The 15,947-nt window shown below is 38.3% G+C and overlaps 2 protein-coding genes across 4 annotated transcripts in view; both read left to right on the forward strand.

Moving 5' to 3' along the window:
* abca7 (ATP-binding cassette, sub-family A (ABC1), member 7) overlaps positions 1–3,544 on the forward strand; it is a 30,010-nt gene extending 26,466 nt beyond the window's left edge. For all 3 annotated transcript variants that reach the window (XM_053237954.1, XM_026922544.3, XM_053237955.1), the window contains 3 exons: positions 361–453; positions 1,936–2,179; positions 2,263–3,544. In XM_053237954.1, the coding sequence (XP_053093929.1) occupies positions 361–453; positions 1,936–2,179; positions 2,263–2,652 (727 nt within the window). In that variant the 3' untranslated portion in view covers positions 2,653–3,544. The remainder of the gene's footprint in view (positions 1–360; positions 454–1,935; positions 2,180–2,262) is intronic.
* A 2,635-nt stretch (positions 3,545–6,179) lies between these two features.
* On the forward strand, positions 6,180–15,947 carry r3hdm4 (R3H domain containing 4). The gene is made up of 8 exons (XM_026922570.3): positions 6,180–6,345; positions 11,302–11,456; positions 11,671–11,789; positions 11,867–11,984; positions 12,277–12,362; positions 12,505–12,590; positions 12,686–12,741; positions 13,609–15,947. Exons 1-8 carry the CDS (start codon positions 6,299–6,301, stop codon positions 13,710–13,712), a joined length of 771 nt encoding a protein of 256 aa, XP_026778371.1. The 5' UTR covers positions 6,180–6,298; the 3' UTR covers positions 13,713–15,947.

The raw sequence follows: 15,947 nt of genomic DNA on the forward strand, positions 1-15,947 counted from the left end.
TCAGCAGCTGTTTAATATGTCTGCAGTATTTATTCAGATGAGGTGGGTAATGCATGAAGTACTACATTAAGATTAAAAAAAAATATTTGTAAAAATTGACCAAATTGAAAACAGTCATCACAATTTTATGTAGGTATGTATGTGTATATATATATATATATATATATATATATATATATATATATATATATATATATATATATGTACACACACACACACACACACACACACACACTGTACAGTAGACATAATAGGCTTAAACAGAATAGCTATATGTACAGATGTGATATAATACAGCTATGTGCAAGGTGAAGGGAATGGGTACAATGTGTGTGTATTAATTACTGTTGTTCTGTCCAGTATGGAAGAGTGTGAAGCTCTCTGCACTCGCATGGCCATCATGGTCAATGGGAGGTTCCAGTGTCTGGGTTCAGTGCAGCACCTCAAGAACAGGTACCAAAAAAAAAAAATCAAACAGTAAATAAATAGTGTTTTCATATACCACTACCTACTACCAAGAACTTTTCTGTACTATTTTATACTGAAAAGTAATGGCAACAATAATACACAATGCACAGAAAACCTCATTGAGATAGTGTTACAAAGTCAGGTGTTCAAATAATTAATACCTTGTTTTAGCAGCATACACTCACTGGTCACTTTATGAGGAATACATACACCTGGTCAGGAACAGTTAATGACATTAGAAAAAAATCAGAATGGGGCAGAGTGCCATTGACCGTAGCATGGTAGTTGATGCCTGTTTGAGTATTTCAGAAACTGCTGATCTCCTGGCATTTTTCCACACACCAGAGTTTACACAGAATGGTACAAAAAAAAAACAGTAAACATTGTGAGCAGCAGCTCTGTGGGCAGAAATGCCTTTCTGATGTGAGAGGTCAGAGGAGAATGGACTTGACCTGACAAGAAGGCTAAAGTAACTTGGATAGCCACTCTTTACAAGCATGGTATGCAGAAAAGCATCCCAGAACATAGCCTAACTATTTGAGTTACAGTGACTATTTAAGTCATTGAGATCACATTTTTCCCACTCTGATGTTTGATATGAAAATTACCCGAAGCTCTTGACCTGTATCTGCCTGATTTCAGGCATTGCACTGCTGCCACATGATTGACTGATTGGATAATTGCATGAATGAGCAGATGTAGAGGTGTTCCTATTAAAATGGCTAAATTCATGTGATGATTTTTAAAAGACTATTAAAGCCATTCCTAAGAGAAGGAGAGAGCAAATAGGAAAGGAAGAAAGGAAAGAAAAGAAAAAGAAAGTATAGTATAGTATAGTATAATGTAGTGTAGTATGTTTGACAGAAAAATACGGTTTGTTTGATCCAGATATGGGCCTTCAGATGGAAGCCAGTTTCTTCATGTTTGTTTACAGCATAATGTCACGCACTATCAAGTTGGAGGAAAAAAGTTAGAACCTTGAACACTTCGGTTTTGATAAATACTAAAATTATGTATCATTAAGTGGCTTGGTGGTGCAGCAGGTACCATTATCACCTCACAGCTCCATGGCCCCCTGTTCAGTCCTGAGCTTGGGTTATTTTCTCTGTGTGGAGTGTCTGTGCATGCTTTCCCCATGTCTGTGTGAGTTTTCTCTGGGTCCTCAGGTTTCCTCCCACCTATACACTAAATTGCCCCTAGGTGTATATGAGTGTGTGAATGTGCACATGCAGGGAGCCCTGTCATGGACTGGTGTCCCATCCAGGGTGTATTTCCGGCTTGCATCCAGTGTTCTCAGGATAGGCTCTGGATCTATCACAACCCTGACCAGGATACAGCTGAATGAATGAATGAATGAATATATGAAGCATCTCAATGCATATGAAGAATAATATCTGTGAGTAATAACTGTCGACGGTGTTTAATTTGTTATATTTTGCATGAATATTTTATTCCCCTTTCCTACAGATTTGGCGATGGGTATACAATTATCCTCCGCTTGTCTGCACCATCTCCGGATTCCTGCCCCGTGAATGCCTACATCCAGAACTGCTTTCCTGGAATCAAGCTGAAGGAGAGACACCACAACGTTCTGCAGTATCAGCTGCCAACTCACGCCTGCTCCCTCGCTCATGTGTTCGACATTCTGTCAAACAACAGCGAAGAGCTGGGAATAGCGGAATATTCCGTCTCTCAGACCACACTGGACCAGGTTAGAACTCAGCAGAAATGATTGTATGGATGTATGCAATTATTTCAAAATGAAACTAAAAGTGAGATGTTCCTCTCACACAGGTGTTTGTCAACTTCGCGAAGGAGCAGATGGATGACGATGACCAACTCAGAGAGGTGGCTATAAACAGTGGATCAGATGCAACTCAATCCCGCACACCTCAGCAATCCAGTCAAACTATATATCCATCGCTAACAACTTCTTTTGAACCTAAAAGATCAGTGTCTCAAGTTACTGCTGCTCAGTCACCCCATCCGTTATCATCATCCCAATCCAGTCAGCCAGGAGCTGCATGGTCAAAGACTAAAGAGAGCAAATGTAGCAAAACAAAGCAACCTCAGCAAATACAAATGCAGCCTCTAATGGATTTCTCAGCTAATGGATTAAAGTGCACAGAAGAAGAGAAATCTCAGAGCAAAGACCTTACCAAGCTTTTTATAGTCAAGACATGAATGACCTCTCGGTCTCAAATCTTGATGTTCTGCTTGATTTTAATATTTAGTTTAATCTGTATTTGTCTCAAACTACCTTTCATGTATTGAAGATATTGAGTACTCTCAGGACCACTCTGTTAAATTGTCTGAACACTGCTGTATGATGCTAATTGCACTTTACATCCTGTATGTCTTGTGCAAGTCAATTTGTTGACAAATCTTATTTACTTGGAAGTTTATTATATGATTTTAGAATTTCTTTTCATAATTATCTGCAAGTCTGTAAATCACGTGTTATAATCAGAATCTGCCTTCATCAAGTCAGCCTTTTTCTATTCAGATGTTTCTGTTTTTAAAAGGTTTTAGACAAATTGTGCACCTCTGATGCACATTGGCATAAAAGGAGCTGTAAAACTCTAAGATGCACTTAGGAAAATGATGAATACTGTGTCATTGGAATGTATTCATAAATCAAAAATATCATTTTAAATGATGGAAATTGTATATTGCATATGTAAAGTGATATTTACTGAAATGTGCAGTTTCTCTGAGTACATGTAGAAGAAAAATGCAAATGCATTCAAGTTCACAACTACGTGAAAGTATAAGGTGTTTGTGCAAATTAATTTTGCACAGACCTCCACTGTCTCCTCCATTGGCTGCATGAAAATATATGAATAATTCTCCATTGAGTTTCTCCATTGTAACAATAAAAATACAATAAGACAACATCTTACACATCTGCACTTTTTTGCTTTTTGCATGCAAGTATTCAAATACAGCTGCACATTCAGTATTTGTGTCATTTTACAAGTGTAAATTAATTTAAACTCCGTGTTATTGCACTTATTATTTATTTCTATATATTTTTAAGAACATTAATAAATGTATAAGTCAAGTACAAGCACAACATTTTGTGTTTTGAATATTTTTTGGTAAAGTAATTATGTATATATATATAACTACAGATTATTTAATTGTACACCTGCAAACATTTCTTGCACTATTCTGTTAAGAAGAGTGTAATAGCTAAAAGAAGAAGAAGAAGAAATAGGGCTGCGCAATATGACGATATAATATATATATATTATAATATTGATATGATAAATGTCACAATACACTTTTCTGAGATATTGTCGGTATTGCAAAATAACTTGTTTTTTTAATAATAATTACAATCTCTGGAAACACTTGATCTGATTAAGTTTTCTACTATTTTGAACCTTTAAAATAGGAAAATCGTACAATTTTTACCATTTTAATGTACAATTTTGTTTCTCCCTTTCAGTGTTAATTTATTGTTGTAGACATAATAGAATCATTGAACACCTTTTATGAATAAACTTGTATATCGTGATATATATTGTGTACTGTAGAAAAGATATATTTGATACATCGCGCACTCCTATTTTGAAAATGAACAGAACATGAGATGGAAAATGATCGAGAAGCTCCATAGCCAGCCATGGTAGGCAGTTTTTCAGTTGTAAAGCCTCACAGAAAGCTTTCTAATATACCAAGTGGAATCAGATTACTAGTATCTGCTTATAGATGTTATAAGCAGAGAAACATTAAAACATGCTGCAGGGTTACTCCAGGAGCATGACCGAGAAGAGAAGTCTTGGGAGGAAAAAACATGTTTATTTCAGAGTGATTGTGTGTCTTTTCTGTTTTAAGTGTTCTAGGAAGAGTGGCAGTGAAGGTTGGGGCACACTGACAACAGCAGTTATGCTGCAATCACTTTGAGCACAAGCATAATCTCTCAGCAATTTTCCCTGCCATTGATGTGGTCATTGTGACCCTACTAAAGGTTTTTATTGTCTGTGAGCCAGTATTTCAAGACAATTTAATGTTTCTCCTAAAAGCACTTCAGCACCGTGTGCCATTTGAATGCTTTCCTCTGTACTTCAGAGACAAGGGAAAATGTGCACTGTGTTTAATTGCAGTGTTTTCTCTCAATGTTTTGCTTCAGTACAGAATAAAAATAGTTCTTTGTCTCATATATGTAAGGTGAGTATTGTGTAGAAAAATATTTCTTGCACAAGATATTGTGACTGTGATTTTTAACATTAACATTCTGTTCAGTTTATAGTTTACAGTATATTATTCCTGATGGAGGTGAACTTTCTATGATGGACTCTTGTATGATTGTATGAAGTTTGTCTGCAGAATAAGTGGGTTTCGCTACATTCTAATGTCTGCCAAAGTGTCCTTTATTTTCATAGTCAGCCTCCCAAAACTGGATTAATGACTTGCTCATGTCTGAGATAAAGCCAAACTTGAATATCAGATCATGTTTTTTTATCAAATTGGACTATTTTTTAATCATATAGGGCTAGAGAATGGCATAGGCTCCTCCAGTAAGAAAAAGAACAGCCATAGGACCACAACTCAGCATATAATCTGGGTGGTTCAAACCACTCTGTCTGATACACTCCAGCACCTCACATACGCTACCATGTCAGTGCTGTGCTGAGAATAAAATGATCAGTGGTGGTCCTGTGGTTGTTCCTTTTTTACTGATGGATGGGCTGACAAAATTGTGCTTCGCAATTTATGGATTACAGTCAGTAATTTTACACCTACAAGGTAACAAGGTTTACCTGAAGAGCCAATGAGTGCAGGGACAAGACCGGAATACCTAATAAAGTGTATCAGTAACAACAAGGAACAACCATAAGACCACCACTGAGCAGATATTATTAGAGTGGTGGACTATTCTGAGCACAACACTGACACTGTAGCATGTGTGTGTCACTGGAGTGTATCAGGCAGAGCAGTGTAGCTCAGTGTCACTGTGTTACTGAGATCAGAATAGTCTGCCATCCATGCTGAAAAATCCAGCTTAGTGAGACCAAAACACAAGTCAAGCTGGTAAAGCTGGTAGATTATCGAGCTAGTAGGTGCTGGTAGAAAGGAAACGTTCATCCATTTATACATCTTCAGTAACTGCTTTATCCTGATAAGGGTTGCGAGAATCCTGGAAAAACACCCTGGATGGACCACCAGGCCATTGCAGGCACCATGCACACACATGTTCACACACTCAGTCACACCTAGTATAGCCTATCTGTCTACTAGTACGTTTTGATGAGGTCAAAGGAAACTGGAGGTCCTGGAGGAAAGCCATGCGTACAAGGGGAGAATGTGCCTCATAGAAAGTTCTCATAAACAGTGACCCGAGCTCAAATGACTACAAATGACAAGTTACACTTAAGAAAATAACACAACGCAAAGAAACGGAGAAAATCCCAAACATTCACTGACCAATTTAGTTAAGTGATAAGCAAGCTGGACTAAAACTACCAGCTAGAAAAGATGGTTCTCCCAGCTCACTCTGCGTTCCAGCAGTTGGCAGCTGGATTTTTTAAATCAGGAAATAGACGAGAAAAATAATAATGCACACAAATCATGAATGGATAAATGAGCTACAGTAACTGACTGAACCCAGACAATGTGTTTTAACAGAGTAGCTGGGTCTGATAAAGTGGTCAGTAAGCAGAAATAGTTTATATGTGAAAACCTGTAGTTGTGTGTCAGTTGTCTGAGTTCTGTTTCATCTGGCAACCCGCTTGGTCGCTTTCATCAGCTAGTTAGCCTTCGAGGCAGCTTCTGACCACAGGACTCAAAATTTACTCAGTTTAATTGAACTGTGTCGCTCGAGATGGTTGTACTTAACAGTAACGCCAGCAATGAAGAACACGATATAATGTGAGTAACTAGGTTTTGTTATTAATATGACGTGGCCTTGTTGTTGGTAACAAGATGGTTAGCACCTTGCAGACGCTAGCTGTGCTAGCAATAAGCTTGGTAGCTAGGTTGTTAAGGCGTTTTAATGTTTAATATCTGTGTAGTGTGTGTGTTATATATATATATATATATATATATATATATATATATATATATATATATATATATATAAGAATTACTTTCTGTGAGCATTCGTGTACTGTGTAAAGTACCCTGCATTAGAAAGCTAGCTGAAGAGCTAGTCATTAGTTATGTTTTTATTTGTGACACTGTTGTTGTTGTTGTTGTTGTTCCTGTTCCTGAATGATATATGGGCCTGAGAATTGCAACCCAGCTACCGGACCCAGTCAGTTTATTTAACATGATAGAAAGAAAGAAAGCCTGCTAGTTAAATTGCTGAAGAGAAATCTAGGGAGATCTCCCAGTCTATACGTTAACCAGGTCAAGGCGTTTCCTCTGATCTAGCTTGTTTAGTACTGAGGGTTTTTGGGCGGATGTAATCAGGTCAGGTTCTCTAGTCCAGCACTCAGAGCTCATTTAACGCGATTACATGAACGTTTTAATGCTAAATGTGTGCTGAAATTATAACTCAAGGTCTATTCTGAGCTCTGGTCCAGAGCTAAAAATACACTATGATGCTCTGGCAGTGGCTCTGGTGATCATAAACAGAAAAGTAGGTTACTTTACAAAGCAGGAGATTTTTCCTTCAGCTCAGAAATCCTGCAGATTTCATCACATTATATTCCCACTTTTTCAGTTGCACTTAAAGAACTCATGATCCTATTATTTTACACTGTGAAAAATATATGTAGATTAATAAATTTTTAATTAAATGTCCAAGTAACTACCAAGACAGCCTTGGAACATCTCTGTGCATTAATTAAGATTTGAATTTTAACTTCAACTTTCTCTACACCCTGAATATAAATCCATGGACATATGGATGTGCACAAATATGCAACTACAAGACAATATCACCTCAATCTGTTAGGAATCAACAACTGGCTGAGGACAAGAACCGTTTATACTATAGATTTGAAAGAGGTAATCTCACACCCCACACCCACTCTGACTAACCCCCAAACTGCACTTAGGATCTGTGAAAAAGATGTGTACCAGCTCTTCAGGAGACAAAAGATCAGAAAAGCACCAGGCCCAGACAGTGTCTCACCCACCTGTCTGAAACCAGCTGTCACCCGTCTTCACAAGGATCTTCAGCAGATCACTGGAGCAGTGCGAAGACCTTCCTGTTTCAAGTGCTCACAGAGCAAACAGATCAGTGGATGATGCAGTCAACATGGGACTGCATTATGTCCTGCAACACCTCAGCAGACAAGGGAATTATGCAAGGATCCTGTTTGTGGACTTCAGTTCGGCTTCAACACCATCATCCCGGATCTCCTCATGACCAAACTAGCACAGCTCTCTGTGCCCCCCCTCCATCTGTCAGTGGATCACCAACTTCCTGACAGACAGGCAGCAGGTAATGAGGCTGGGAAAATTCAGATCTAGCACCTGCTCAGTCAGCACTGGTGCTCCTCAGGGATGTGTGCTCTCCCCACTACTTTTCTCCCTCTACACAAATGACTGCACCTCCTCAGACCCCCCTGTTAAGCTTCTGAATTTTGCAGATGACACCACAGTCTTTGGCCTCATCCAGGGCAGTGATGACATGTACAGAAGGGAGGTTGTGCAGCTGGCTGTCTGGTGCAGTCAAAAAAAACCTGGAGGTGAACACACTCAAAACAGTGGAGATGATGGTGGACTTCAGGAGGAACCCCCCGGCACTGCCCCCACTCACCATCCTGGACAACACTGTCGCCACTGTGGAGTCCTTCAGGTTCCAGGGCTCTGCCATCACAGACTCCATCTTGAAAAAGGCCCAGCAGAGATAGAGTCCTTCCCCAACTGAGGAAGTTCACTTGCCACAATAGCTGCTGACCCAGTTCTACTCAGCTGTCATCGAGTCTGTACTGTGCACTTCAATTACTGTCTGGTTTGGTTCAGCTACCAAATCAGATATATGAAGACTTCAGTGGACAGTCCGAACTGCTGAGAGGATTACTGGTGCTCCCTTACCCACCCCACAGGACCTATACTCATCCAGAATGAGGAAACGGGCAGGTAAAATCATTTCAGACTCCTTGCACCCAGTCCACATTCTCTTTGAACTGTTGCCCTCCGGCTGGCGCCTCAGAGCACTGACCACTAGAACAACCAGGCACAAGAACAGCTTTTTCCCACAAGCCATGAACAGTTCCCTCATGAACAGTTCCCTCATGAACAGTTCCCTCATGAACAGTTCCCTCATGAACAGTTCACCCATGAACAGTTCACCCATGAACAGTTCACCCATGAACAGTTCACTGACTTCTAGGTCCTTCTTCAGTGTATTACCTCTCTGTGGATACAATTTTTTGTGCAATATGTAAATTCATCCTTTTACTATATTACTTGTACACATATCCTTAATGCTTCTGCCATTGCCTTCACCTTGCACATAGCTGTATTATATCACATCTGTACATATATCTATTCTGTTTAAGCCTATTACGTCTACTGTACAGTGTGTGTGTGTGTGTGTGTATATATATATATTTGTAATTTTTATTATTATGTCTTGCTGTCTTATTTATATGTGTGTTCTGGAAGCTTCATACCAAAATAAACTTCCCTGTGTGTATGAGCACACTTGGCAATAAAAGCTCTTTCTTTTTCTTCTTCTTAACTTGCCCACGTCACAAATTCAGAATAAGAAATCTACTAAGAATGTGAAGTTCCACATAAAGAGAATTTGTTGTTGAGAAACCTATGATATGGTGAAGCTTTCTATAAGGACATTTATAATAACATTTATGGAAGGAGGCGCAGAGCAGTTTAAACTGATTGGGTCAAAAATAAGTTAGTCATTATTTATCATTTCCACATTCTGTGCTGATATTGTTAATACAACAAATACCACTAGGCACAAACGAAACACCAATTCATCTGAGTGTTGGAGAAATTTCTCTCAGGTATTGATAGGGAACCTGTGTCAAGAAGGCTTAGGGCAAAGACTAGACTGTATACTACTTTTTGCAGGTTTGAACAATGTCTATATGTTTAATTTGTAAGTAAGGCAATGCAGCATTCAGAGAACCTAATCTCAATTGTCATTTTTCTATCAAATGTGATAACTATATGAGCTGTTATGCTGAGGCTGGATTTCCACTAGTTTGCAGGCTATAGTTTACAAAATCTATTTATTTGCTAAATAATAATATAGTTACTTTGTTGCATAGCAACAGGCCACTTGTGGTACTTTCCTGGGGGGACATTGTAAAACACTTAACGTGAAAAACGCTTAACGTGGCTTAATGGACTGAGACAGTGATATTGGAGGAAGAAACGTAGCTCACACCTTATTAATAAAGCATACTGTGTAGAATCGGAATGCAAAGTGCAAAGTTTTGCGTTAAGCGTTTTCTTTATAACGAGTTTCTATGGGGAGAAAAAGCTTAACGTGAAACTTTGTGCATTGCGTTCAGATTCTGGGTTCATCTGCTTGCCTGTATATTGTATGCATTATCAATAAGGTGTATGATGAATTTGGTCTTTTAATATCATTGTCTTAATACATTAAGCCATGTTAAGCATTTTCTTTATAACGAGGAGAAAGCTATAGGCGAGAAAACGCTTAATAGTGTTTTAAAAAATAGCGTTTTTCCACATGGATTAATATCAAATATTATTAAAAAGTATAAGGTCCATGGGATTGTAGCCAACCTCCAAGGGCGTGGCCGCAAGAAGAAATACAACCCCAGGGTGATCAGAAGGATTGTGAGGATGGTGGACAAAGAGCCAAAGAAAAACATCCAAAGCCATTCAAGCTGAACTCCAAGGTCAAGGTACATCACTATCTGATCGCACCATCCGTCGCATTTTAAACAACAATGGGCTCCATGGAAGAAGACCCAGGAGAACACCATTATTGAAAGAAAACATAAAATTCAGACTGGAATTTGCTAAAATGCATGTTGACAAGCCACAAAGTTTCTGGGAGATTGTCCTTTGGACTGACAAAACAAAACTAGAGCACTTTTTGGCAAGTCACACCAGCTGTATGTTCACAGACAGAAAAATGAAGCTTTCAAAGAAAAGAACACCATACCTACTGTGAAACATGGAGGGGGCTCAGTCATGTTTTGGGGCTGCTTTGCTGCGTGTGGCACAGGGGGCCTTGAATCTGTGCAGGGCACAATGAAGGCTCAAGACTATCAAGGCATCCTGGAGAGAAATATACTGCCCAGTGTCAGAAAGCTCTCCCTCTATGGAGAAAACATTTCTTAAATGGCCCTCTATGAGCCCTGATCTTAATCCTATTGAACATGCAGTGTGCAGAAGGCACCCTTCAAACCTCAGACAGTTAGAGCAAAATACCTGTTACTTGATGCAGAAGTCTCCTTGTAAACTACCGCGATCGCTTGTTGGCAGTGATTGCTGCTAAAGGTGTTCCAACAAAATATTAAGTTAAGGGTACCATCTTTTTTGTCCATGTCATTTTCATTTGGTTCATTATGTAAAATATTCAGTTTAATCGAAAATCAGAAGTAATTAACAGTGATTGATGCCATTAACATTTGTCAGTTTCAAATTATTTCAGAGATAGTTGTGGGTTCTTCTTTTTCTTGGAAGGGTACCAACAAATTTGTCCATGTCTGTATAAAAAACAGTGGAATACTCAAGATTCAAGATTTTATTTTTTTTGACAAACATCTTGTACTATTGATTAACTTTACAGTACACATACATTGTAGCTTCACTTGATAAAATGGCCAATAAATGTAGATACAGGGCAGGCAAACCTAATAATCTAGCAACTCAGTTTAAAATAGGCATTAATTCTAGACTGAAGTCTCTCTTTTCTTTTGCTCTTAGCCTGATAGAAGAGCGCTGCTCCTCGTTGCCCAGCTCTCCTGCCAAACGGGTATCTCCAGCCAAAAGGAAGCAATTCTTTATAAGCCAGGCCATACGAAACTCTGACCTTACACCCAAAGCCAAGGGTAAAAAAAGTTTGAGAAGACAGGAGAACAGTAAGTGCTAAAGTGCTATTGAAATTAAAAAAAAAAAACATGTACATGCTTCACTCAATGGCTTCATAACAATACAAGCATATTTATCTGACTATTTGTCCTGAAGTGTTTCAGATGATTAAACTGAGATGTGCTGTACCCTACTAAATCTATGATTGATTTTAAGATTGTAGGATTTTATTTTCTTTTTCAATTAATTTAAATGAATAAATAGCTCGCTACCTGGATAATCTTCTGGAGCGGGATGAGTGCTCCAAAGATGAGACTGAAGTACACGAGACGGCCTCGCCGACTGTTTTCACTGAAGCATGCACCAATGGAAACTATGTGGAGGTATAACAACCTGTTCCAGTGATTCAATTTAAACATGTTATCGTGTCTTTAAAATAGCCTTTCCTCATCTCTCTCAGTACTGGAGTGACTTCATGAACCGCTCAGGAGAGGAGCAGGAGAAACTGTTGGCCCTGCTGGATGAGGAGACAACAAGACAGAGTAACTCTAGCAAGGCCCCAAAAGACCAGAGAGAGTGTGAGGCTTCACTCACCCATTTGCATGAATAAACGTACACAAATTGCACAACTTTTATGTTGTGGCCAGAGATGGCTCAGCAGTTAAGGAGTTTCGCTAGATCAGAAGACTTAGAGTTTAATTTCCGTGACTGCAAGAAACCATTACTTGGCCCTTGAGCAAGGCCCTTAACTTTTGTTTGGATAAGAACATCTAGCAAAGAATAAATATGTATGTAAATGATGCGCTCATATTATTCATGGATAACCATTTATCATGGTAGTCAGCAATTTTTTTTTTTTTTCCTTATCAGTGAACCCTGCCTTCACCGCTCAGGAATGCTTCCAAAGAATTGATCGGAAGTTGCGTGCAACATTGAAACGCAAACATATTCCCAAGGTGAGACCTAGGTTTTTCTGTAAATTACACTATGTTGTATGTTCAATGTAAACTGAAGTTGTTGGACAAAAAAAAAACTGTATCCTATACACATGTTGTCTGTGCTCATATCATTGACACTGTATAAACTGTCTCATTAAAGACGACATTGGAGCTTCTGGAGAGTGACCTGCTGACCTTTTTTGAAGCTCACCCGCAATCTATATACGTCACCAAACTTAGCAACAGGTATGTTTTTCCAAATACTAGGGATGGTCAAGTTCAGCATTTATTCAGTGTTCAGTTCAATGTTTCATTCATTTCAACATGTTTATACTCACCAGTTTTGAGAGACTGTTGCTTCATGCCATTTGCCAGTACATGGACCTCGCCTCAGCCAGTAAGTAGATCAAAAAAATTGTGTGTTTCTCCTGCTAGCCTTCTTTCCACTGAGGAACCTTATCTCAGGAACTTAAATCCTGGAACTTTGGAGCTAAAAGGCTTATTCTTATATATGACTTTTACTAGTTAATTGTAGTATTACATAAGACTGTAAGAGCAAATGAAGTATTAGGGATATAACACAGTAATATGATCTGTATCTCTATTTGTTTAGGTTTTTTTTGGCTCATCGCTCCAGTTCATAAAATTGGTGTGGGGCTGTATTTTGTAATCCTGTTCTTGCAGGGTTTATTTTTTGTTGTTGTTGGTCATGCTTGTGATATTTAGTTGGTTCTGTTTCCCAAAAATATAAATAAAATAGTAGCTTAATTTAAAGTACCGCTACCCTGACTGGGCAGTTATGTGAATGCATTGCGTAGTTCCACAGTTCGTGTTCATGAACATGGTCTTTCTTTATCCACTGAGCTTCACAAATGACTCCTTATGCACTCATTAAAGTTAAAAACCTCATGCTCAGATGACTTTTATTTTGTGCCCTGGTGTACACCTGTAGTCTCAACCAGATGTGAATGGATCTGGCAAGCCTTATTATTAAAAAAAAAAAAAATACTGAGCAGTCAGCCTCCTATTCATATCTGTATTTGTGTCTATTTAGAACAGATATCTGTATTAGTTACAGGTTGCATCCTTAGAAAAATAATCTTATATAACTGTCAATGTGTGCCCAAAGACTGTTCTAGGGTTTGAGTTCCTGGTCAGGTTAAGGCACCAGGTTTTGTCCTGAGTGGAAAGGTGGCTATTCATGATTGACGATGCATGATCTAATAGACAGAATAATAATATACCAACATGTCTTATACCACAGGCACTGACTGTAATGGCGCACGACAGACAAAGGTTGTGAACAAGCAAGAGGAGTTCCTCCCTCCTTCACCATTGCTCTCGGCTTATTTGGAGCAGAGGAGCTGAGAGGAGGACAGTATTCTAGCACTGCTACCTAAACTGGCCAGTATGAATCGTAGAAGCAGCTTTAAATAAACAGTCTGATTTCCTGATCTCTACCGGCTACAAAAGAAAGGCTTTGGTTTAGAGAGTGTGTCACTATGTTCTTTAATAGGCTCATGCACTAGCTACTTGAAATTTAAATAGACTTAAAGTAGACCTTAAGTAAAGCACAAAAATACCGTATAGATTCAGAATATTGTCCCGGCAGATGTACTGTTTTGTCCCAAAGGGCTTTTATAGGTGCTACCAGTAAATTTGAATGATAGATTTTTACTACAAAATCACACAAAACTCATAATAAAATTTAATAATTCTGGCTTATGAAACCTTGTGTAAATCTTGCATGATTAGACCTTGCGCAAAAAAAAAAAAGTATTAGCAGATACCTTGTTGATAGCATCTTGAAGTATCTCTTTCTGCAGCAGTGACACAGCTGATAGATTTTAGTGTAATTAATCTTCTACACCATAGTATTTCTGACTTCTCAAGACTATACTGAGGGTTTTGTTGAAACTAATCGTGATTCAGTTAGAGATTTTTCAGTTTCGAATGTAGTGGTCTAGCATGTGTACATGTGGCTGAGTCTGTAAAAGTGAAAGGTGTAGAAAATCCTTTTGGCTTTGGCCATGCTAATTGTGAGTGGATAAAAGAATTATCAATAATGTCAGCATAATATCAGTAGTACTTGCAGTTTTATTTCAATATTCACTGTCCATATGTAGTGTACCGATGGATAACTGCCATTTTTAATGCTTTAATAATTTAATCTTAATCTTATAATTATGCTCACATTCTCATGAAATGATATTTGGTAAAAATGGTAGTCATGTTTCCGTAATCAAAAACTCTGCCATATGTTGTGCTTTGTACTTTTTACATTTTTGTTAAATTATAATCATTATAGTAAATTAAGAATCCTACATCACTTTACACAACCGTTTACAATGCAGAAATTTGAATATAGGGTCTTTGTTTGGTATTGATAATGGTGGACATCAGTGATGTTATATTTAAAGTTAAGGAAGCCTCCAAGGCATGTGACGTCAGTAGACTTGCATTACTTGTTACTTGTTCTTTACCCTGTTGTCACTGTCATGAAACTGCCAAAAGCCAAACCAACTTGCACTTACAGCTATGCCTTACACATGCATGTCAATTTGTCAGCGATGTGTTTTTTCATGTTATACATTTATAGAGCAAGAGTTGCTGTGGTTTACATCGTGAGTAAAAAATAGTCTGGAGAGACCTGACCAGTCAGGGCATTGGTGTTGCAAACCAAATTGTACGTGTGTATGGTTGCTCATTTTCTCAGGCATCAAACCTCATGAATGTGGATTTCTGTACACATTGAACACGTTTTTATTCACATGAAACCAGATGTTCCATATATTTCTTTAGATGCAAACGCTGGGCTTTGGGGCCTTTGTAGAATATCTACACTTGTCTGCTATTGTTGTTATATACTGTACATACATTGAGGTCCAAAAGTCTGAGAGCACATTGAAAATCTGGGATTTTTGGGGAAGAGGGGGGAATAAACAGGAGGCTTTACAATTTTGAAATATTTAAAACAAAGAAAGTAAATGTTCAACATCTTGAATATTTAATATTCAAGATTCTGCACTATTTCTAGGCCCCTATTTAAAAGTAAGCGAATTTGTGATATTGATCATGATAACTGCTTTGTACAAAAGGTCTGACTGTCCTCATGCCTGATCTCTTCTACTGAAGCATGTGATCAGATGAACCTCTGATGGATTTGATCTAAAATGGATCATAAGGTTTTGCACAAACTTGTGGAGTCCATGCCAGCAGGAGTGCACACTGTCATTAAAGCAAAAAGGAGACCAAATACTATGAAACTCCAAAATTCCTGTAAATATTTCAAAGATTCTACTTTTCACTCAAGTTGTTGTCAGTAATATAATTTGCAATGAAATTTGATGTATTACGAAAAAAAGGAAAATAGAAGCATTTTCACTAGTGCTCTCAGACTTTCGGACTCCACTGTATGTAAAGGTAGTTAGCATCACTCACTATAAACTATAGGATGCTTAAATGTGCGGTTTTTGTTGTCCAACAAATAGGAAAATGACTCGTATTAAGATGATTTCATATTTATATGACCATTGTGTGATGGGTGCAAGCCATGAATGACTGTCTGTACCTACATTTGAATAAATACTCAGTCAACTTGAA

The sequence above is a fragment of the Pangasianodon hypophthalmus genome, chromosome 11, assembly GCF_027358585.1.
Source record: "Pangasianodon hypophthalmus isolate fPanHyp1 chromosome 11, fPanHyp1.pri, whole genome shotgun sequence".
In the NCBI taxonomy this organism is placed as follows: domain Eukaryota; kingdom Metazoa; phylum Chordata; class Actinopteri; order Siluriformes; family Pangasiidae; genus Pangasianodon; species Pangasianodon hypophthalmus.